Source organism: Oratosquilla oratoria, chromosome 12, assembly GCF_046742065.1.
Source record: "Oratosquilla oratoria isolate Oo_2021 chromosome 12, ASM4674206v1, whole genome shotgun sequence".
In the NCBI taxonomy this organism is placed as follows: domain Eukaryota; kingdom Metazoa; phylum Arthropoda; class Malacostraca; order Stomatopoda; family Squillidae; genus Oratosquilla; species Oratosquilla oratoria.
The window spans coordinates 7237487-7261562 of NC_134788.1; the positions used below are offsets into that span (position 1 = coordinate 7237487).

General features: G+C 41.1%; 1 protein-coding gene across 1 annotated transcript in view; it reads right to left on the reverse strand.

Moving 5' to 3' along the window:
* Positions 1 to 24076, reverse strand: part of LOC143030931 (protein argonaute-2-like) — a 238563-nt gene that overhangs the window by 33340 nt on the left and 181147 nt on the right. Inside the window, exons 12-14 of the mRNA XM_076194202.1 lie at positions 21119 to 21303; positions 8317 to 8517; positions 8057 to 8174 (exon numbers count right to left, since the gene is read on the reverse strand). Coding sequence (XP_076050317.1) covers positions 8057 to 8174; positions 8317 to 8517; positions 21119 to 21303 — 504 coding nt within the window. The remainder of the gene's footprint in view (positions 1 to 8056; positions 8175 to 8316; positions 8518 to 21118; positions 21304 to 24076) is intronic.

A 24076-nucleotide genomic window follows, 5' to 3' on the forward strand; every position in this document is an offset into this window, starting at 1 on the left:
ATATATTCCACTCTCCTCCACCCTCCCTCCTATCTTGCCACCTCCTGGATGATGGGTCATCCCTGCATCCTATCCATTGCCCTCGGTCAGAAGCAGTGTTGCAAGACACAGCACATCCACAGCAAGGCCGCTTCATAAATTCAGCAACCCTCCCTCTCCGTCCCCTCATGCAGAAAAGAAGAAGTCGGGGAGAAATCCCTTCGGGCTGCGTCAAATTTTTTCTTATACATACTTTCACTCCCCATCCCCCACCCACTCTCCCTCATGCATCGCAGCCTCATCTATACACAACCCTTCTCCATTCACCCCTATCTTCTGTCCTCTCCCGTCCTTCCTCTACAGACATTCCTCTCTTTTGTAAAGCCCCTTTCAACCCATTCATACATCTCATCCTAGGATGCCCCCTCATATTCACTCCTTCCACCTCTGCCTTCCACACTTCTTTTACTTATCTTTCTTCACTCATTCTTTCCATGTGTCCAAACCATCCTAATACTCTTTCATTAACCCTATCTCCCAGCTTCCTTTCTACCCCTGTTCTCCTCCTCACCTCCTCATTTCTCACTCTATCTAGCCTAGTAACCCCTATCATACTTCTCAGACATTTCATCTCAAACACATTCAAACCCCTCTCTTCCTCTCTCATGTTCCATATTCCTGCCCCATACATTGATGTTGGCACAATCACTCCTTCATATAACCTCCTCTTAGCATCCATTCCCAGATGTCTATTTCTCATTACACTTTTTAATCCACTAAGGTATTTACTCACTTCTCTCAATCTACATTCTACCTCCACTCCCACTCCTCCCTTTCCTGCCACATTCGCACCCAAGTATCTTAAACTATCCACTTCTTCCAGCTTCTCACCCTTAATGCTCACTTCCAGCCTACTGTCACTCTCCCCTTGTACATCTCATCACCTTACTTTTTCCCACATTTATCTTCAGCTTTCTTCTTTCACACACCTTCTCAAACTCTGTCACTAACTTCCTCAGTTGCTCCTCTGATCCTGCTACAAGTGCAGTGTCGTCAGCAAACAACAGCTGGCTCACCTCCCACTTTTCTTCATTTTCTTTAATCATCTCCAACCCCTGACCCACTACCCTTGCATTCACATCTCACACCACCCCATCTATGTATATCTAAATATTCATTTCTCAGTTTGATGTATTTCCATTTAGCCTTTTTTTTTCATATCTTTACCAGGCTTTGTCTCTTCTAGACCATCACTACACTTTTTCTTATACCAATACTTTATGTAAGCCCTTTTTTGTTTCTTCTTAGGTACATGTTTATCTGTTCCCTCCTTTTATTTTTCTTTAAATTTTTCTCTTCCATCTTTGTTTCATCATTTGAAAATTTTTCCCAGTTAGGATTTTAAAGAAATTTTCTAAGTTTTGCAAAGTCCATTTTGTTGTACTTAATCTTCCTTATCTATGTTTCTCATTCCTTCTCACATAATTTTGTTCTTTAAGTTTGAACTCTGTTAGTATGTGGTCACTTCCCAATTGGTGGCTCGTAATTCATTTTGTCCACAATTTCAGCCTCAGAAGTGAATATCAAGTTTAGTCTCGATGGTTCTTCATTATTTCTATCTCTGGTATTTTCCTTGACTCATTAAGTTAATGTATAATCAATGGTCAAATCCAGTAGAATGTTGCCCCAGAGTTCCTCTCCACTTGTCATTTCTTCCCAATTTATTTCCTTTGTGTTAAAGTCACCCATAATTACTATGTTTCCTCCATCTATCAGCATCTCAGATCATTCATTCTTTGTGTCTTCCAGTAATTTTGAATGGTTGCTATCACACCAAGCCTTTGTTTTTGGGGGCACATACACTACTATAAAATTTCTGCTTTTCATACTCTTTTCAATTCTAATTATTTCCATATTATCTTTACCTTCTGTTATCATTATCACATTTAAGCCCTTTCTAGACAATAACATAACTCCTCCCCCATTTATCCATTCTATTTTTTGACCAATGGTTGTATAAACCTTGTCCCACCATACTTGATGATAGCCTTTCAATTTGGTCTCAACAATTCCCATTATGTCTGGTTTCTCTATTAATTAACAAATAGTTGTTTAATTTATTTATTCCAAAAATCATACCATCCATGTTTGTGTATGCCACTTTTAATTTTTTCTTTTCTTCTCTTTTTTGGTTTATGTTTCCATTTTTCTGGTGTACAATTTAGCCTCAAATCCAGTACAGGTAAACGTCGACTTACGATGGCCGCGACTTACGATTGTTCGACTTTACGATGATGACGACGACGACGACGATATGATAATTTAACCCCTTCCATACGGTGCCGCACACGTAGGCGTCATGAGGAGCAAGTGGATTCGCGACGCTGCCATATCGGCGTCTTGATTATATTTATTGTAGTCGCCCCTGTGTTTTTACATTCTCTCAAATGATTCATTCTCTGTGGTTTTCAAAATTCGCGGGTGAAAGAGAGAACGATCGATATAAGCGGTGACTATATTTTATGATGCGAGTATTACGTCACGTCGTACGGCTGGCATTGGCTGCTGCCCGCGAGATTTAAGTCCCGTACTGAAAATACATATTATAGTGTTTGAATATGGTAAAAAGGATAAAAATAATTAAATAAACTACTGTACATGTTTAATAGGCTATATTCAGTATCTCTGGTGGTTAATATACAGGTAGGCTAGGTACAGTGACCACGGAACAGAGTGGGGATCGACTTACGATGAGATCGTCTTACGATGGCTCTATCGAAACCTAATGCCATCGTAAGTCGACGTTTACCTGTACTCTCCAATTTTTTTTGTCTTTTTTTTTTGTCTCTGTTCTTCTCTTGTTTTTTTCCTTAGCTTCATTTCTTAGTGCCTTGTCTTTCTCTATTTCTACATCATGCATTTCCTTTTTTACCCACACATTTTTGTCATTTTCACTGTTAGCTAGTTTTGCCGCTTTTGATAGTATCTCTTCAGCCATCATATGAGTCCTTAGTTTGATTTTCATTGGCCGATAGTTTTTTCTTTAGAGTATGTATCCATTCTATGCACGTCATCAATTTATTCTTCTCCATCTCTTGATCCTCGTCCTGAACCACTTTCAGTGTCTCCTTCGCAATTTCCTTCTCTTCTTTTTCTCTTTGGTATTTGTGTATATTATGTTTTTCCTTGATATCATAAACCACAATGCATTTCTTTTTATCCACTGTGTCTCTCACCCAGTTTTCCTTTTCTTTGACTACCTTAATCACTGTTTCCACTGATTTTTTATTTCAATGAGATCCGTCTCTTTGATTGATGCTCCCAATTTTTCAGTCACTGCTTGTAATTGTTCTTTGCCACCTCTTTCTTTAGTTCTTCGTTTTTGCTTCTACCCTCATTTTCTCTTTTAAAATAGACTATAGAGCTTTGCACAAAGAGATGTCAAAGTTACATAGAATTAACCACTTCACTCCGGGCCTTAAATCTCGTGGGCAGCAGCTGATGCCAGCCATAAGACGTGTTGTAATAATACTCTTATCATAAAATATAGTCACCGCTTATATCGATCGTTCTCTCTTTCACCCGTGAATTTTGATAACCATAGAAAATGTGATTAAAGACAGTTTATAGAGAATGTCATTACGCAGGGGTGACTACAATAAATATAATCAAGACGCCGATATGGCAGCGTCGCGTATTCATTTGCTCCTTATGACGCCTACATGTGCGGCACCGTATGGTAGGGGTTAACAATGAAATAATCAGAGAATTGAACAATCTAAAAAGTGAACTTAGTTCACATTTTAGATTGTTCAATTCTCTGATTATTTCATCGTTAGTTCTACGTAACTTTGACATCTCTTTGTGCAAAGCTGTTTAGTCTATTTTTAATTCGATTAACTCTTCCACTAAGTCATTGATGTCTCGATTCCTTAGTGCCCTGCTAACTCTAGTTCCTCTGTGTCCATAACTTTATTGCTCCCCTTTCCTTTTGAAAGCCTGAAAAAACATTGCTTTCCCATCTTTGAGTTGTCTTCAGTGATGCTTACACATACTCTTTTTTAGAATTACTCCCAGTGGTGATTCCACCCTACTCATATCTAATCTTCTCTTCAGTGGTTCATTAATTCTTTTTTCTTCTTTACTTTCCTCCATCTCGTGCTAAAAACTATACTTTTCAAGAAACTGGATTAGATACCTTACCAGTCACTCAAAAACAGCCCTTACATCCTGAAAAACAACAAGGCATTTTTCCCGATCCAATCGACAAAGCATTAAGTTGGAGCCCAATCACTGGACTTCTTTCCTCTCTGACAATGTGTGTAGAAGTGTGGGCACATACATGCTTGTGTGTAAATAACAAATGATGTGTGGTTATTCTATGGAGGTGCTAAATGTTATCATGCAATCAATAATGTCTATACTTATACATACATGTACCAAGGGCTTTTTCCCCATTAAAAGTGAAGTAGCCAAAGTCAAAAGGCATATTTCCACTCCCTTACAAGCACTATAGCAAAAATGTGAAAAAGTTATCAAAAGTAAATGGATTAAACACTTGGAGGAGGTCAAATTACTAAATCCAAAACAATTTGGATTTAGACGTGGAAGATCATGTACCACAAACTTAATATGCTTTTACTCGAGGCTAACAGAAATAATAAGTTTTGAACAGTAGTTACTATTTCTTATTATTTCATTTGGGAATGGATGTTAAGAGGAGATTGTATGAAGGAGTGATTGTGCCAACAGCACTGTATGGGGCAGAAACATGGAACATAAGGGAGGAAGAGTTTGAAGGTGTTTGAGATGAGGTGTCTGAGATGATAGGGGTGAGAAATGAGGAGGCGAAGAGGAGAAAGGGGGTAGAGAGAGAGTTGGGAGATAGGGTGGATGAAAGAGTATAGGGATGGTTTGGACACATGGAAAGAATGAGTTAAGACTAGTAAAAGAGGTGTAGAAAGCAGATGTGGAAGGAGTGAACATGAAGGGGCGACCTAGGATTAGATGGATGGATGGGATATAAGAGGGTTTGGAAAAGAGGGGAATGTCTGTTGAGGAAGGACGGGAAAGGACAGAAGACAGGGGTGAATGGAGAATGGTCGTATATTGATGTTGTGATGTATGAGGTGGAATGGGTGGGGGATGGGGGGTGAAGGAGCATATATTAGAAATAATTTGATGCAGCCCAAAGGGATTTCTCCCCATCTCCTTTTCTGCATGAGGGGACGAAGGGGAGGGGGGGGGTGCCAATTTAATGAAGTGGCCTTGCTGTGGATGTGCTGTGTCTTGTGACACTGCTTCTGACCCAGGGCAATAGGCAAGATGCAGGGATGACCCGTCATCCAGGAGGCGCCAAGATAAGAGGGAGGGAAGAGGGTGGACAGGGAGGGGAGTGTGATGGGGATGGAATGGGTGGGAGTGGTTTTTAAGCCTTTGTTTTTTGGCTACCTCCCTTACAATGGGGAAAAAACCCTTTGGTATATGTATGTACGTAATAGAAATAATTCAAGAAAGGGACCAATGGGCAGATTGTGCCTTCTTAGATTTACAAAAGGCATTTGAAAAAGTACCACACAAAAAGCTACTAAGAAAAATTGAAACAATAGGTAGAATACAAGAAAGTTATAGGAATGGATGAAAGATTTCTTGAACAGGAGAAAAATGAGGGTGGTACTCAAAGACAAGAACTCAAATTGGGAAGAAATGATAAGTGGAGTCCCACAAGGTTCTGTATTGGCTCTGATAATGTTTGTCATATATATAAATGACATGGATGAAGGTGTGGAATGTTATATGAACTTCTTTGCAGATGATGCAAAACTACTAAAGAGAAGTACAGAAGAAAATTGCAAATCATTACAAGAAGACCTGGACAAAATCTGGAAATGGAGTCAGAAGAGTGAATTTCAACATCGAGAAATATAGTATAATGGAATTTAGAAAAAACAAAAACAGAATATAGAGAAAATACAAAATTGGTACAAAGGAAATTAATGTCAACTCTGAAAGGGACCTAGGTGTAACTATTACCAATGACATGGCACCAGACAAACATATCAACAAATTAGTTGGAGAAACTTTAAATCTATTAAGATCAATGAAAAAGGCTTTTGATTACATGGCAGAAGAAATGGTAAAGAAAATATTAGTTACATTTATATACCAAACTTGGAGTATGCTGCGACACTGTAGACACCTAGTATTAAAAAGAACAAAGAAATTAGAAAGAATTCAAAGAGCAATGACAAAGATGGCACCAACACTCTCCAAATTGACATACAAACAAAGATTGGACAAACTTGAACTACCAACCCTGGAACATAGAAGAGAAAGAGGAGACCTGCTACCCTTCTACAGAATTATGAAAGGGATGGAAGTCCTTGATAGAGATGACTTACCAAAGGGGGATAGAAGAAAAACAACGAGGATGAAAAAGAAACTTAAGGATTGTTACAGAAGAGATCTGAAAAAGAATAGCTTCCCACACAGAGTGATAGACATCTGGAACAAATTGAATGAAGAAACAGTGAGTGCAAAAACTATACAAGAACTTAAGATCAAACTGGATGCTGAAAGATACAAAAGTGGATCACTATGAGCATAGCTCTCTTCCTGTAAAATACAACTAGGTGGATACACATTTCATCCCCAACCACTCCACTCCCATTCACCACCCCTCCCTCCCTCTTATCTTGGCTCCTCCTGGATGACAGGTCATACCTACATTTCATATATCACCCTGGGTCAGAGGCAATGCAGCAACACAGCAAGGCCACTTCATTTAATCAGCAACCCCCCTCTCTGTCCCCTCATGCAAAAACATTTAAGACATGGAGAAATCCCTTTGGACTACGTCAAAATACCTTTGACACCACTAACCATATTAATAAAATAGTCGCAGAAACCTTCAATTTACTAAGGTCAATGAAAGTGGCTTTTGACTATTTGGATGAGGAAATGGTAAGGAAAATATTAGTTACACTGATAAGACCAAGATTGGAGTATGCTGCAACACTATGGCCACCCAGTACTAAAAAGAATATAGAGAAATTAGAAAGAATACAAAGTGTGTGTGTGGTGGATTAGAAAGTGTCATGAGAAATAGACATTTGGGAATGGATGCTAAGAGGAGATTGTATGGAGTGATTGTGCCGACAGCACTGTATGGGGCATAAACATGGAACATAAGAGAGGAGTTTGAATGTGTTTGAGATGAGGTGCCTGGGAAGTATGATAGGGGTTACTAGGCTGGATAGAGTGAGAAACAAGGAGGTGAGAAGGTGAATGAGGGTGGAAAGGGAGTTGGGAGATAGGTTGGATGAGTGTTGGGATGGTTTGGACACATGGAAAGAATGAATGAAGAAAGATTAGTAAAAGAGGTGTGAAAGGCAGAGGTGGAAGGAGTGAACATGAGGGGGTGACCAAGGATGAAATGAATGGATGGGGTAAAAGGGGTATTGAGAGAGGAATGTAGAGGAAGGACAGGTGAGGACAGAAGATAGGGGTGAATGGAGAATGGTTGTGTATGGATGATGATGTGATGCATGAGGGGGAGTGGGTGGAGGATGGGGAGAGAGGGAGTATGTGTGAAAAATAAATTGATGCAGCCCAAAGGGGTTTCTCTGTTTTCTCCATTTCTGTATGAGGGGAGTGAGGGGGTTCACTGATTTAATGAAATGGCCTTGCTCTGGATGTGCTGTGTCTTGCAACACTGCTTCAGACCAGGGCAGTGGGGGAGATGCAGGGATCCAGGAGGAGTCAAAATAAGAGAATGGGAGGGGGTAGATGGGAGTGGAGTATATGGGGATGGAATGGGTGGGAGTGGATTTTATGCCTTTGTGTTTTTGGCTACCTCCCTTGTAAGAGTATGTATGTACAGTGAGACCTGTGTTTGGTGCTGTTGTCTACTGCTGTGCAATCACTATGCCATCCAAAAACCACTCCAATTCAACGGATTATTCACATCAACGGATACCGTTACCCCCCTTTTAGTCCATTAATGAGAGGTAGTACTGTACTAAAGATTATCCTTTCTTTCAGCTCTGATAAATAAAATATGCAATTATCAACTCACCTGATGAGAGCAAAGGAAGAAATCCCTTTCAAATGGATGAGTAATGGATTTATCAACTGTTGTACCTGGAGGAATGTTTTTATTCCTTCCAACACCATCACGTTCATTGCAGTACAACCTAAGTTATGAAATATTTTTATGAAATTCTGTTTCCATATGACACTGTTTAATTCTAACTAAACAACTAATTCAACAATCATACAATAAGCAATTACATTTCACATAACTGATCAAGTTCAATATGATTATTGTGAACTAACCTTGTATGATGTCTTTTCTGCACTACTATGAAAGTGATTGCAGGTTTATAGGATACTCCCAATTTTGTGCAGGCCCTTCTCATGGCTTGCAGTTCATAAGAAAGGACTTCTGCAAACTGGGATTCACTCACACCATCTCTGTACATGATGATTCGTTCAGGCTGACGACGAGTTCTTATAAAAAATTTCTTCAACAGAGACCTGTAAACAGATGAATACATTGATACTACTTTTTTTTCTCAATTCTTAATGTACAAAAATGGCTTTCAGAAACTTGGCACTTTCTCTACCTTAAGTTAATATTCTTACACATGGGAATTTTACACAATACACAGCAATCAAAGATATTACACAACACAAAGGTAAAATAACACACACAAATGCATAAAAGTTTCCAAAAAGAAACTAAACTGACACTATCAGACAACACAGCAGAAAGGATTGTGGTACTCCCCAAGGTAGGCGTAGCTCCTCTTGGGGATCGGTGCCACCTGCGTAGAGCCGGTGGCCCTGATAACATAAGCAACATCCACCTAAAACACATTGGACCACAAGGTATACACGCACTCACAAACATTGCAAACTACAGCTATTCACACAACACTATACCCAACATCTGGAAGCATGGTAAAATAATCACCATTCCACAACCGAACAAAGACCCAACAATCCCAACATCGCACCGCCCAATCACACTTCTCTGCACCCCCTCTAAAGTCATTGAACGCCTAATACTTAAACTTGTCACACCACATATTCCCCTTGCTGACTCACAACACGGTTTTAGGCCACTACACTCCACAAACACTCTTCTGACAAACCTCACACAAAGAATTTTAGATGGCATCAATTCAGATAGGCCCCACCAAAGAACACTTCTTATAACATTAGACATTAGTAAACTTTTGATGCTATCCCCCGCCACAACCTAACAAATAAAATATATAACACAGACATGCACAATAACACCAAAAGATGGCTGGCCAATTATCTGGCAGGTAGGAATGCTTATGTGTCATATAATGGCCAATCATCGCACATCAGAAACATTAAGAATGGAGTACCACAGGGCTCAGTTCTATCCCCCGCACTATTTAATCTATACATGCATGACTTACCCACGCCAGACACCTCAGAAATACAAATCTCTTCCTACGCAGACGACATAACAATCACATGCACACATCATAACACAGACAAAGCTGCAGAAATAATCCAGCCATACCTTGACACACTCAACACATGGTTCATCACAAACAGACTCAAAATAGCTCCAACCAAATCTACAGCAACACTTCTCACAAACTGGACAAAAGAACACAAATACATACCTCATCTCTACATCAACAACACTCTAATACCACACACAAACACACTGAAAATTCTTGGTGTAACATACGATACATCCATGTCTTTCAAACAACACATCACAAACATAAAAAACAAATGCACACCCAGACTTAACGCACTTAAGTCAATCACTGGAACAACATTTGGACAAAACAAAGAAAATAAAATAACAATATACAAACAATGCATACGCTCAGTGTTGAATTATGCGAGTCCTGCATGGGCTCCTAATCTCAGTGATACACACCACAACACCCTTCAAATCATACAAAACAAAGCCCTAAAAACAATTACAGGCTGCACAAATACAACACCTACAGACCATTTACACCATGAAACAAAAGTCCTCAAAGTCAAGGACCACCTCGACATGAAAGGCACACAAACACTTGCCGCAGCCACCACAAACACATTACACCCGCTACACTACATAGCAGAACACCCACACACACCAAGAAACATTAAAACAACACCCAAAGACCTTTATCACGCGCAGATACTCTCTTCTCTTCCTCCACAACCACCAAATACCAGCCTCCAGAAACATATTCATTATCATATCACTCACCGCTCCATTAACACACTGAAAGACAACACACTGCTGCATGCCAGACCCCCTGATATCCACCCTTCTGAATCCTCTCTCCCACAAAAGGACAGAGTCCACTTGGCCAGACTGCGGCGCGGTCACCACCCAGCACTTCTAAGCTACCAGAAGAGGCTGGATGACCCCATTGTGAACAGCTGCCCAGGATGTAACACTTCACCCCATACCATACAACACATAATAGAAGACTGCATTATACACAATCATGCACGCAAACAACACAACATACGCTCTATAAAGGATTTGTGGGAAAACCCAGTTTCGGCTATGGCATTCCTTGGGGAGACGGGACTGCTCGGACAGACAGTCTAGGGAACGACAACAACAACAACAACAACACAGCAGAAATACTCACAATACAAACCTAAAGAATCCAATATATATTACAAACATCTATATAGCCCCCTCCACATCTATAACAAAAAAATAGACCCTAAATCATTCAATAATATATCAAAGCACATATAGGCAGGTGACTACATACACAGATTGTAAATCAAAGATGATACAACCAGGTAAATACATAATTCCTTCTTACTGCATCAAAATATCTTTCACATGTAAGCATCCCCTACCCCCATCCCTCCCCCTCCCTTCCCTATACACAGTCTCTCAACTCCCCCCTAACTCCTGCCTTCTCCCTTCCTTGCTCAACAAACATTCCCCTCTTCCTCAATACTCCCTTCGCTCCATCCATCACATCCTCTGACATCCAAAGTTCACTCCCTCCACCTCTGCCTTGCACACCTCTTTTACTAATATTTCATCACTCATTCTTTCCATGTGTCCAAACCAGCCCAATAATCTTTCATCAGCCCTATCTGCCATCTTCTTGGGGGATTAAAAAATGTTATGAGAAATAGGCAACTGTGAATGGAGATGAAGGTAGAAAGTAGATTGAGAGAAGCAAGTAAATGCCATGGGGGACTGAAAAGTGAAACGAGAAATAGACATTTGGGAATGGATGCTAAAAGGAGATTGTACAAAGGAATGATTGTACCAACAGTAATGTATAGAGCATAAACATGGAACATAGGAGAGGAAGAGGAGTTTGAATGTGTTTGAGATGAGGTGCTTGAGAAGTATGATAGGGGTTACTAAGCTGGATAGAGTGAGAAACAAGGAGGTGAGGAGGAAAAGGCTTATGACTGGGAAGACAGGAAGGAACTGTGGGAGGCACTGCAGATATATGGGATAGGAGGAAAGCTGTTAAGATCAGTCAAGAGTTTTTAGGATAGTAGAGCCTGTGTTAAAATTAGAAATGGAGAGAGTGGGTGGTTTGAGGTAAAGGTGGGACTTTGCCAGGGGTGTGTCATGTCGCTATGGCTGTTCAATGTATACATGTATGGGGTGGTGAATGAGGTAAATGCAAGGGTAATGGGTCAGGGATTGGAGATGGTTAAAGAAAATGGAGAAAAATAGGAGATATGCCAGTTGTTATTTGCTGACGACACTGCACTGGTAGCAGGATCAAAGGAGGAGTTGAGGAGGTTAGTGATGGAGTTTGGGAAGGTGCACAAAAGAAGCAAGTTGAAGATAAATGATGAGATGATGAGAGGTACAAGGGGGGATGGCAGCAAATTGGAAGAGAGAATTAACAAACGAAATAATAAACGAACGAAACCTTCCCTGTCAGGGAAGGTTTCGTGTGTTTATCGAAGGCAGCAAGTAAACTGATATTAAATACGATTGGTAAACACATACATGGTACGAGAAAGGGAATCCTCAGACAGCCAGCGGGATGACCAGTCCTTGTCCCCGTCTTCGAGTGTATAATTGTAAGGTTCAAGCAGTTTGTAGACAGCTTACTGAAGAAGACCGAGTCTATCGAAACGTTTAAGCAATAAAGGAGTTCCGGCCCATCTTTGCTTTTTCTTCCTCCACCCACACTCTCATCTGTCTAAACCATTCATCTTATACAAATTGTTTACATTTTAGTATTTTGTCATATTTCCTTTCATCTTGATGACCCTCTCGATCCTCCTAGGCATGGAAGTGGCGAAATACTCCGGGTCCATCAAAATCCACGGCTTCTTCAGGGTCTCCTTCAGCTCTGGTATGCTACTGGGTCATTCCTTCTGCAGGGTGTTCTTTATTTTGTTCCAAGCATTTTCAATTGGATTGAGGTCAGAGGAGTTACCAGGCCACTCTAGAACATCAATATGGTTGCCCTCGAGGAATTTCTTGACGGCTTTTGATTTGTGTGCTGGTGCATCGTCGTGCATGAAAAAGTTGCAGTTGTGTATTTCCCAGAACTTCATCATGTGGTCACGCAGAACATTGATGTAGTTGTCTGACTTCATAGTGATGTTCTTGGGTAGGAAGAACAAGCCACCTCTGCCCTTATTCCCGCTGAAGGTGCCCCACACCATCACGCTGTCGAGATGTTTCACGGTTTTGTTTGTGTACTTCGGGCCGTAGAGGGAGGCATCACTTGGGCATCTGATGATCTCCGAAGTACCCCTGATGAGCTGGAACGCACTCTCGTCACTGAATATGACCTTCTTCCACTCTTCTGATGTCCAGTGTTGATATTTCTTGCAGAACTGCAGCCTTTTCTTTTTCATGTTCTCAGTCAGAAGAGGTTTCTTGGCGGCTTGAAGTGCTGGTAATTTCATGTCTTTCTGAAGTCGATGCTGTATCGTTCTGACCAAGACCTTCTTGAGCAGCTCCGGATTTTTTCTTTTAGTTCTAAGGCTGTTATACTAGGGTCTAACATCACTTCTCTCTTCAGGATGTGGTCTGTGCGTGGCAAAGCCTTCCTTGGCCGGCAAGAGCCCTCCTTCCTTCGTGGTGTGGTACGCAGGGGCAGTGCGCCACCTGCTTTCTTGATGCGGTATATCGTCATTCTTGTGACATGCAGCTCAGCTGCCACATGTATCACAGACATTCCTTGTTTTAATAGAGCCAGGGCACCAAAGAAAGCTGACTTTTTACCATTGTCCCAGGTAGAAGTGGAGATTCAGGGCGGGAAAGGTGGGGGTCAAGTAAAAAGTGGGGCGCTCGGGAGCAGCCTGCAGGTGACCCTCTCTCGTAGCTCACTGAGGATCGATGCGTGGGGGTGGAAGGTAGTAAGGAGGGACCAAGCGCGCTACGTCAGCACTAGCTCCGCCACTTCTCGTATGGCAGGAACATGAATAAAAATGTTACGTCGATTCGCGTGTAACATTTTTATTTGCGCTCAAAGTGTATTTTTTTTTTTTGCAGCCAGTGTAAATTGGGGAAACATCATGCAATCTAAAAAAAAAAAATGGATACTAGTACACCGATATGATGTCCACCATGATGTCACCACCAATGCGTGTGTTGCACACAGGAACAGCAGCAACCGCTTGATGGACTGGGAAAATGCAGAAATTGTGATAAGTGCACCCAACCAGATCCATAGAAAATGTTTGGAAGCTGCCATTGTACAAGGAACCAACACAAACAAAATAGGGGTATGTTCAATATCTCACCCCCATTTAATTCCTTTAAAAAAAATACCCATTACCAGCAAAAATACCTCCAAAATCCCTTTTTTCCTCTCAAAGTCACTGTCCACCCTTAGCAAACAATTGCTCACCCTTCTTATTTTCTTCTTCCTTTGGTTCCTTCGTTGTAAGCTGATTCATCTTATCCTAGACCTTTCCTGCTCCCAGACATTTGGTTCACCTTCTTAACCTTGCCTAGCATTCAGTGACCTCCTTTTCCCTTCCTCTCTCCCTCCCAACCCCTGTTCCCCCAGTTCAACAAGGGTCATGCAAACAAGGTCATCGTATTAACCCCTTCCATACGGTGCCGCATATGTAGGCAGCATGAGGAGTAAGTGGATATGCGAGGCTGCCATATCAGCATCTTGATTATATTTATTGTAGTTGCCCCTGCGTTTTGACATTCTCTCTAAACTGTCTAATCACATTTTCTATGGTTTTCAAAATTCACGGGTGAAAGAGAGAACGATCGATATAAGCGGTGACTATATTTTATGATGCGAGTATTATTACGACATGTCGTACGGCTGGCAGCGGCTGCTGCCTACGAGATTTAAGGCCCGTACTGAAGAGGTTAAAACAACAGGGCAGGACTCGCAGTAATGGATTTAAACTGGAAAATTTAGATTTAAGAAGGAAATAGGCATGAATTGGTTTACTAATGGGATGGTTGATGAATAGAATAGACTTAGTAACCATGTAGTAAGCGCTGAAACTATCAGTTATTTTAAGAAATGATTAGACAACTTTATGGATGGGGATGACAGCTGGTGATGGATATGGAGCTGCCTAGTGTAGGTCATATGGTCTCTTGCAGTCCCCTTCATTCTTATGTTCTTCTTATTTAATCTCAGTTGTGTGTATTATGACTAGGTACTTGAAAAACCCTTGTTGGCAAGTGCCACTTTCATACAGTAACATTACTCACTCCAGATAACCATGAATCAAAAAACCAACCTATAGTAAAAGTAAATGGCCAAATCCTTCCACTGGAAATGAACCCTAAAATTCTGGGCCTACTTGATACACAACTTTCAGCCGACACACCAAAAACCTGACAGCAAAAATCAACAAGAAAACAAATCTACTTAATAATCATCTAAAGTACTGACTTTGGACAATAGAAATTCTTAGAACCATCTACACCTTGGACTCTTAATCCCACACTCACCAACCACCACTTGTGCTGACATTTGGGCCCAGGACATAAAACTCATCTTGGGAATTGGTAGCATTTTATGTCCTGGGCCAATTCCCAAAGTGGGTTTATGAGACAAAGGTGTATAAGCAATTCATTAGAACCACCTTCAACTACACCTCCACAGCATGGTTCCCAAAAATCAGAGAGACGAACACAAACAGAATGGAGCAATGAGTCATAACAGAAGTCATAACAAAACCACCTCTATTTGACACCTACATACAGAAACCAAATTCATCCCAAAAAAGAACACATTAGAATGACGGGAACGTAATTTCACACAAGAACCCTAAACACCACACACTCTGTATATATTATTTCTCAAGCACCACCAACATAATGGGAAAAAAAAAAAAAAAAAAAAAAAAAAAAAAAAAAAAAAAAAAAAAAAAAAAAAAAAAAATAATAATAATAATAAAAAATTTTTTAATAAAAAATAAATGAATAAAAAAAAATACACTTAACCCTCGATTTAATGGACATATGCATGCAGGCCTTTGTCTGTTATTTGCAAAAGTCCGTTATTTGAAAATCGGGTCCGTCCGTTACCAATACTGGATACCAGACATAAGTCCGTTACGTAGAAAATTGTCTGTTAGCTTTCGGTGTGCACATATGTATCAGATATGTAATAAAAAGCTACAGTACATATGTATAATGATGTGCATTACATATAAAAATGAAATTGAACCACGCCATTAGGTTTCGGTGGGCACGTACATTACTACCGGACACCTATTGGACAAATTTTCATTTTACGGACTTCGTCCGCAATTTCACTGTTACTATCGGACACATTTTTTTGTCCGCTAAATCGAAAGTCCGCAAATTTGAGGTCCGCTAAATTGATGGTTGAGTGTAATAATAAAACTCTACACCTGCAGCATACTACTAAAATATCTGTAACCATCTACCATCTATACCACACAAAATATCCATGGAGGTGATTAGTTGAGTTCCACAGGGCTTGGTATTGGCTCTAATAATGTTTGCTATTTATGTGAATGACATGGATGATGTGGATTGTTACTTGAGCTTCTTTGCAGATGATGCTATATTGCTGAGGAAAGTGAATACTGTAATGGAATCACTATAGAGACTAAAGAAGGTTTGAAAATGGAACCTAAAGTGGGATGTAGACTTCAACATAAAGAAATGTAGCATAATGGAATTCAGAAAAAGTAAAGACAGAATATCAGGACAACATATAATTGGAACAAAGTAAAGTGGGATCTGAAAAAGACTTAGGAGTAATTATCTCAAATGACATGTTCCCTAATACAGATAAACAAAATGTCAGAGAATCTTACAACTTACTAAGATTATCAAAGGTAAAAAAAGAATATATATATATATACTTGTCACACTAAGGCCTTGACTGGAGTATGCTTGATTGAAAGGACTTACTAAATTGGGAAAAGAAAAATACAAGGGAACATGAAAAGAAACTCAAAAAGGATAGTAATAGAAGAGACCTAGAAAAAAGTTTTCTACACAGAGTGGTGGATATCTAGAACAAATTGAATAAAACAATAATGTGTGCAATAACTATAAACAAATTTAAGAGCAAACCAAACATTGCGAGATACAAAGATGGGACACCATGAATATAGCTCCCCTTCCCGTAAGATACAACTTGGTAAATACATACACATTCAGATTACTAGAAAAGACAAAAAAGACCATCAAACTCATTACTCCAACAACATCCCCACACATAAGCCTTACAGAAAAAGACACACCTGAGAAGAAACACACAACTAGGTAAATACTAGGTAAATACACTGGTAGTTCTGTGCTCAGGACAGCATCTAGCATTAAGACAGTACCAACACAGGATGAGCCTGGCCAGAGCCAAACTACAACTACCCACGATGTAACCACCACACAAAAGATACATAACTAACCAACATTAACAATCCCCCCCCTACCTTCCATCCTTTTCCTCTTTCTCCATATATCCTCCACTCTCAACTTACCTTCTACCAAAAAATGATCTGACATTCCCCCCACTCTCTACCCTTAGCACATGTACATCCTTAACCCCTTCCATACGGTGCCGCACACGTAGGCGTCATGAGGAGCAAGTGGATTTGCGACGCTGCCATATCGGCGTCTTGATTATATTTATTGTAGTCGCCCCTGTGTTTTTACATTCTCCCAAATGCGCCCTTAATCCCATTCTCTGTGGTTTTCAAAATTCGCGGGTGAAAGAGAGAACGATCGATATAAGCGGCGACTATATTTTATGATGCGAATATTATTTCGTTACGTCGTACGGCTGGCATTGGCTGCTGCCCGCGAGATTTAAGTCCCGTATTGAAGTGGTTAACTCTATCATAATCCTATTTACCACTACATAGTCCATTAATGCTCTATCTACCACCCTTCCATCCACCACCCTTTCCCATTTGTACTTATGCTTGACTTCCTTCCGAAACACTGTATTTGCTATGATCAACTCTCTAGACACTCTCCACCATCAACTCTCCACTACGATTTTTTCCTGGAACTCCACATTTCCCAACCACTCCATCAATTTGTTCATTTCCTACCCTAGCATTAAGGTCTGTCAATACTACTACATTGATGTTCCTCCCTAATCCCTCTACACACTCATTTTAATCTATCCAAAAAGCCTCCCTTTCTTCTACACTCTTCTCACTACCAGGCCCATACGCACTTACAAAAACCCACATCTCCTTTCCTAGTTTCACCATCCACATTATCCTTGAGGAAGCCTCCTTCCACTCCAACTGCATATTTACCTATCTCTTCAATTACTAGTATAGCCACCCCTTCTCTCCCTCTCTTCACTCCTGAATACCTCCCAATTACACTCCCAAACTTACACTCACCTTTCCCTCTCAACTTAGTTTCACTCAAAACCAACACATCCATCTTTCTCCTCACAAACATACTACCTATCTCTTCCCTTTTACTCTCATCTGTACCACATCCATGCACATTAAAAGACCCAAACCTTAGGGTGCTGGTTGGAAAACTCCTAGACCCTTTTATGCCTTTACTTTTTTTTAGGAATGTCCCCTGTGGGGCTACAGGGAGAAGGATGCCTGGTCCCAATCCCCGTCCTGTTTTTCTCGCATCTTACGATCCAAGTGGAAAGACTTGGTGGCAGTATTCTTTTCCTCCCACCACAGGAATGAATTAAATGAGTATTCTTTTCCCCCCACCACAGGAATGAATTAAATGATTATCTGGCTTTAGAGAAACAAGACATAATGGGAATAAGGGAAACTAAATTAAAGTGTACTCTACCACCCAACACTGTGGGACAAGGTTTATACAATTGTTGGACAAAGAATAGAATGGATAATGACAGGGTGGCAGAGTATTAATTTTGACTAATAAAGATTTAAATGTAACAAAAATAACTGAAGGAGAAAATAATGTAGAATTAATTACGATACAAGTTGAAAGCAAATATATGAAGAGTAGAAAACTTGAAGTGGTGTAAGTGCCCCCCCAAAACACATTCCTAGACAGAAAGTGATCATTCCAAAAAATTAGAAGATACAAAATACGAATTAACTGATATACTGAAGGACAGAGGAAATATAGTAATAATGGGTGACTTTAATTCAAAAGAAATATGTTGGGAGGAAATGACAGTGAAGGATGGAGAGGAACTCTGGGGCAACGTCCTGCTTGACATGACCATTGAATACACAATGACTCAGTGGATAAGGGAAAATACCAGATACAGAGGTAGTGAAAAACCATCAGGGCTGGATTTAATACTTATGACAGAGCCTGATATTATGATACAAGTTGAAAGTAAATATATGAAGAGTAGAAAACTTGTAGTGGTGTATGTGCCCCCCAAAACACAGTCATGGACAGAAAGTAATCATTCCAAAATATTTGAAGATACAAAATATGAATCAACTGATATACTGAAGGCCAGAGAAAATATAGTAATAATGGGTGACTTTAATTCAAAAGATATATGTTAGGAGGAAATGACAGTGAAGGGTGGAGAGGAACTCTGGGGCAACTTCCTGCTCGACATGATCATCGAATACACAATGACTCAGTGGATAAGGGAAAATACCAGATGCAGAGGTAGTGAAGAACCATCAAGGCTGGAATTAATACTTACAACAGAGCCTGAAATTGTTCACAAAATTTATTACAACTCCGATAGGAAAGAGTGACCATGTGCTAATAGAATTTGAGTTGAAAGAGCAAATGGATCAAAGTAGAAATGAAAAACATAGAACTGAGACTCTTGAAATCATGGAGCCATTGCTCTACCAACTGAACTGGTGGGCCTATAAAATTCTCTAACTTGGGAGTTAATCTACTCCCGAGGAATTAATTCGACTGCTAACTGCCATCCGTACTTAATTTTCCAGAGAACCAAGACCAACTTGTAGCTCGTGGTTAAGCTGGTACATTTCCTTGATAGACTTATCATTGTTGTCATACCTGAATAGAATCACCAGTGACAAAGATGTTGATCAAATAATTCCGACTGTTGTACCCGGATATGAACCAAGACTCGTGAAATCATGGGTTGGAGATGGTTAAAGAAAATGGAGAAAAGTGGGAGATAAGCCAGCTGTTGTTTGCTGATGACACTGCGCTTGTAGCAGGATCAGAGGAAGTTAGTGACAGAGTTTGAGAGAGAAGGTGTGTGAAAGAAGGAAGCTGAAGATAAATGTGGGTAAAAGTAAGGTGATGAGATGTACAAGGGGAGAAAGTGGCAGCAGGCTGCAAGTGAGCATTAAGGGAGAGAGACTGGAATAAGTAGATACTTTTAGATACTTGGGTGTGGATGTGGCAGGAAAGGGAGAAATGGAGGTGGAGGTAGAATGGGGGATTTAAATATGTAATGAGTAGACATTTGGGAATGGATACGAAGAGGAGATTGTATGAAGGAGTGATTGTGCCGACAGCAATCTATGGGGCAGAAACATGGAACACAAGAGAGGAAGAGAGGAGTCTGAATGTGTTTGAGATGAAATGCCTCAGAAGTATGATAGGGGTTACTAAGCTAGATAGAGTGAGAAATGAGGAGGTGAGGAGAATAGGGGTGGAAAGGGAGTTGGGAGATAGAGTGGATGAAAGAATATTGGGATGGCTTAGACACATGGAAAGAATGAGTGAAGAAAGATTAGTAAAAGAGATGTGGAAGGTGGAGGTGGAAGAAGCGAATATGAGGGGGTGTCCTAGGATGAGATGGATGGATGGGGTAAAAGGGGCATTGGTAAAGAGAGGAATGTCTGTTGAGGAAGTATGGGAGAGGTGAATGGAGAATGGTTGTGTATAGATGGTGCTGTGATGCATGAGAGGGAGTGGGTGGGGGATGGGGGGTGAGGGAGTATGTATGAGAAACAATTTGATGCAGCCTGAAGGGATTTCTCCTCGTCTTCTCCTTTTCTGCATGAGGGGACGGAGAGGAGTTGTCGCCAAATAAATGAAGCAGCCTTGCTGTGGATGTGCTGTGTCTTGTGACACTGCTTCTGACTCAGGGCAGTGGGCGAGGTGCAGGGATGACCCGTCATCCAGGAGGTGCCATGATAAGAGGGAGGAAATAGGGTAGAGGGGAGTGGGGTATGTGGGGGATGGAATGGGTGAGAGTAGTTTCTATGCCTTTTTCTTTTGGTTACCTCCCATGTAAGGGGGAAAAAAGCCTTTGGTATGTATGTACAGTATGTATATATCTTTCCTACATGATTTATGGCCCAACCCAGAGGATGTTACTGGTTTCTTGAAGGCCCCAGGTCAACTGAAAGACCTGGGGCAACAGATTGATCTAAAATAACCCTTTCAAAATTCCTCTCCTCCTACTTTTTTGACTAGTGGCACTGTTTCTATGTTACTGGTTGGGGGAGGGGAGCAGTGAACGGTCATCACGTCTCCCTTAATGAAAATGTGTAAAAAATACTGCGAAAATTGATAGAGATTGATTTTGTCCATCGGGGCAGTACTTCCTCATGGAGATATGGGGGCTGACAGATATTGAAAATGGGTACTCTTGTCCATCTTGCAGGATCACTGGTCTTCCAAAGTTATGCACAATGAATTCTGATGCATCTTTCTGTAACTATAAAATAGCTGCACATGAGGACCAATTCAGACACAACACTAAGAGGGGTGGGGGTTGTGCCACACCTGTAGCTATCACAAAGAAATAATACTTAAATTGTCATTTCTTCAAGATCCACAATGACCTCCTTTCGGCACTCTTGGCTGCGGACTTCCACTGAATATTGAGAGGCAAATCTGTCCATAGATCCAACTACTGCTGCCAAGGAGGGTGTAGAGCGGTCTCCAGCAGGAGGGTGGTTCACATCAGCTCCCAGGAAGATCACATCGGAGGTAAACACCTGAGCAAGTAGATATTCAATATTCATCTCATTTACAATGGCACAAGAAATCAAACTGCAAAATCATAATGCAATATATTTAAAGCCTGCAGGTCTCATTAATAGAGATGCCACAGCATCCAGAAGTCACTGGGTGAACTAAGAAAAAAAAAATGAAATACATAAATAAATAAAAAAGTCACAACTGTGTCAAATTGCCTTCCCATGAGGTTGTACCCCAAGTTGGGGTATGGGAAGACAATCCCCCCCTCTTTGAAAGCGTAGCATTTCCAAAATTATAAGATCAGTGGTTCCCTACTACAAGTTATGAAGACAATTTTTTTGTTTACCCTGATTCCAAACCATAAATGCGACTGAACCTACTTTTCCATCTAAAGAACAACTTTTAGCAAAATATTAACTAATACGAATGTAAACATGATGATCAACCAATAGTAATGTTTCCTGTCTTTTTTATATCCTTTAGGGATCTATGATGGGTACTTGCAATGCTCATGTTTCTACTCTCCAATTCATTTGGTGAGGCAGTTGTCCTTTTACTGGTGCCAAATGGTTGAATTATTGGAGACTAAACTGGATTCCCCACTGAAGAAGAAGAACAAGAAAAAAAGGGGTGGGGGGGGGTGAACTCAGGTTAATGGCCATCCAACCCCATTATGGGCCACTAGCCCATGTGTTTGCCATGTGTGGCAGCCCTGCAGAGCCTGGAGATGGGAGTCTTGGAGACTGTGAGATGTCCCAGTGCAGGATGTGTGCCCCCTCTTGGCTTGAAGAAGCAAACTGGCTGGACTGATCGACTTGAATCTGTGGTACACCATGAGCCACTCAACTACCACCTGGGCTGACACCTGACAGTCTACAGCTGTCATCCCCTGGGGGTCAAGGTGTGTACACTTTCCATGACTCCTGGGGCTATTGGGTTAATATGTATACCATAATCCTGGTCTCCCCTTGTTGTTGTTGTTGTTGTTGTTGTTGTCGTTCCCTAGACTGTCTGTCCGAACAGTCCCGCTGCTCGGTCTCCCCTTGTTGGGCTCAGTGGTGGGTGGGTGGGAGCATGGGAAGGCAAATTATGGGCTTATGTTCACAGCAACCATATTGGACACATAGTGGGGAAGGGTTTGCAACTTGTAATCAAAATCAGCAAATCCAGGGTACCAGGGTTGCTCATTGGTGACCTTCCAAGCAAGACACCTTACTCTCAATAGTGTTCAGGTGGTGGTTCCTGATCCACCAATAGATTATTCTCTGCCCAACCTGACAGAAGTCAAAGAGGTTGTGAGTAAGTTGAAAGGTGGAAAGGCAGCTGGCATATGCAATATCAGTGCAGAGTTGCTGAAAGCTGAAGATGAGGCCATGATCCGTGGGTTACATGCAGTGCTGTCTGCTATCTGGCAATCCATTACCATTCTCTCTGACTGGAAAAAGGGTCTGACTGTCCCTATCTGGAAGGGGAAAGGAGACCAGCAGGACTTCAACAACTACCACAGCATTACACTGATCAGCACACCAGGTAAGGTTGCCCATCTATTGCTGACACAGGCTCATTCACATCTGCAAATGTTTCAGAGGACTATGAAGTCTGGGTTCACACCAGGTGAGTCTACAACTGATCGGATCCTAATGCTTTGTATTCTTGTGGAGTACCAATGTGAGCTTCAATAAGGTTTTTTTGTAGCTTATGTTGATCTCATGAAAGTGGTTGACTCTGTGCATCATGGAGTGCTCTGGAATCTTCTGCAGATCTGTAGGATTCCTGCAAGGATTACTGACTTGATATCTGGCTTATACTCTGGGACAGAGTGCTGTAAAGTATGGAGGATGTGTGTCTAGCTTCTTTCCTGTTAATTCAGGAATGAGGCAAAAGTGTTTTTTTGCCTTTCCAAGACACCACACTTTCCAACACCTGCATGGACTGGGTATTGGACAGAGTTGTTGTTATTGTTGTTGTTGTTCCCTAGACTGTCTGTCCGAGCACAGTGTTGTTGTTGCTGCTGCAAAGCATCTGATACTGGCAACACCACAGTCACTGACTTTATGTTTGCTGACGATGTTGTCCTTCTTGCAGAGTTGTTGGAGCACCTGACTTTAGGGTGTTTTAGGTTAGGTAAGTGATGTAGACAGCTTGTGGCAGGATCGGAGGAGGGATTGAGGAAGTTGGTGACAGAGTTTGGGAAAGTGTGTGGTAGAAGAAAGTTGAAGATAAATGTGGGTAAAAGTAAGGTGATGAGATGTACAAGGGGTGAAAGTGGCAGCACACTGGAAGTGAGCATTAAAGGGAGAGCGACTGGAGGAAGTGGATAGTTTTAGATACTTGGGTGCAAATGTGGCAGGAAAAGATGGAGTGGAGGTGGAGGTAGAATGTAGATTGAGAGAAGCAAGTAAATGCCTTGGTGGATTAAAAAGTATAATGAGGAATGGACATTTGGGAATGGATGCTAACAGGAGACTGTATGAATGAGTCATTGTGCCAGCAGCACTGTATGGGGCAGAAACATGGAACATAAGAGAGGAAGAGAGAAGGAGTTTGAATGTGTTTGGTATAAGGTGTTTGAGAAGTATGGTGGAGGTTACTAGGCTAGATAGAGTGAGAAATGAGGTGAGGAGGAGAACAGGGGTGGAAAGGGAGTTGGGAGATAGGGTTGATGAAAGAGTATTAGGATGGTTTGGACACATGGAAAGAATGAGTGAAGAAAGACTGGTGAAAGAGGTATGGAAGGCAGATGTGGAGGAAGTGAACATGAGGGGACGTCCTAGGATGAGATGGATGGAT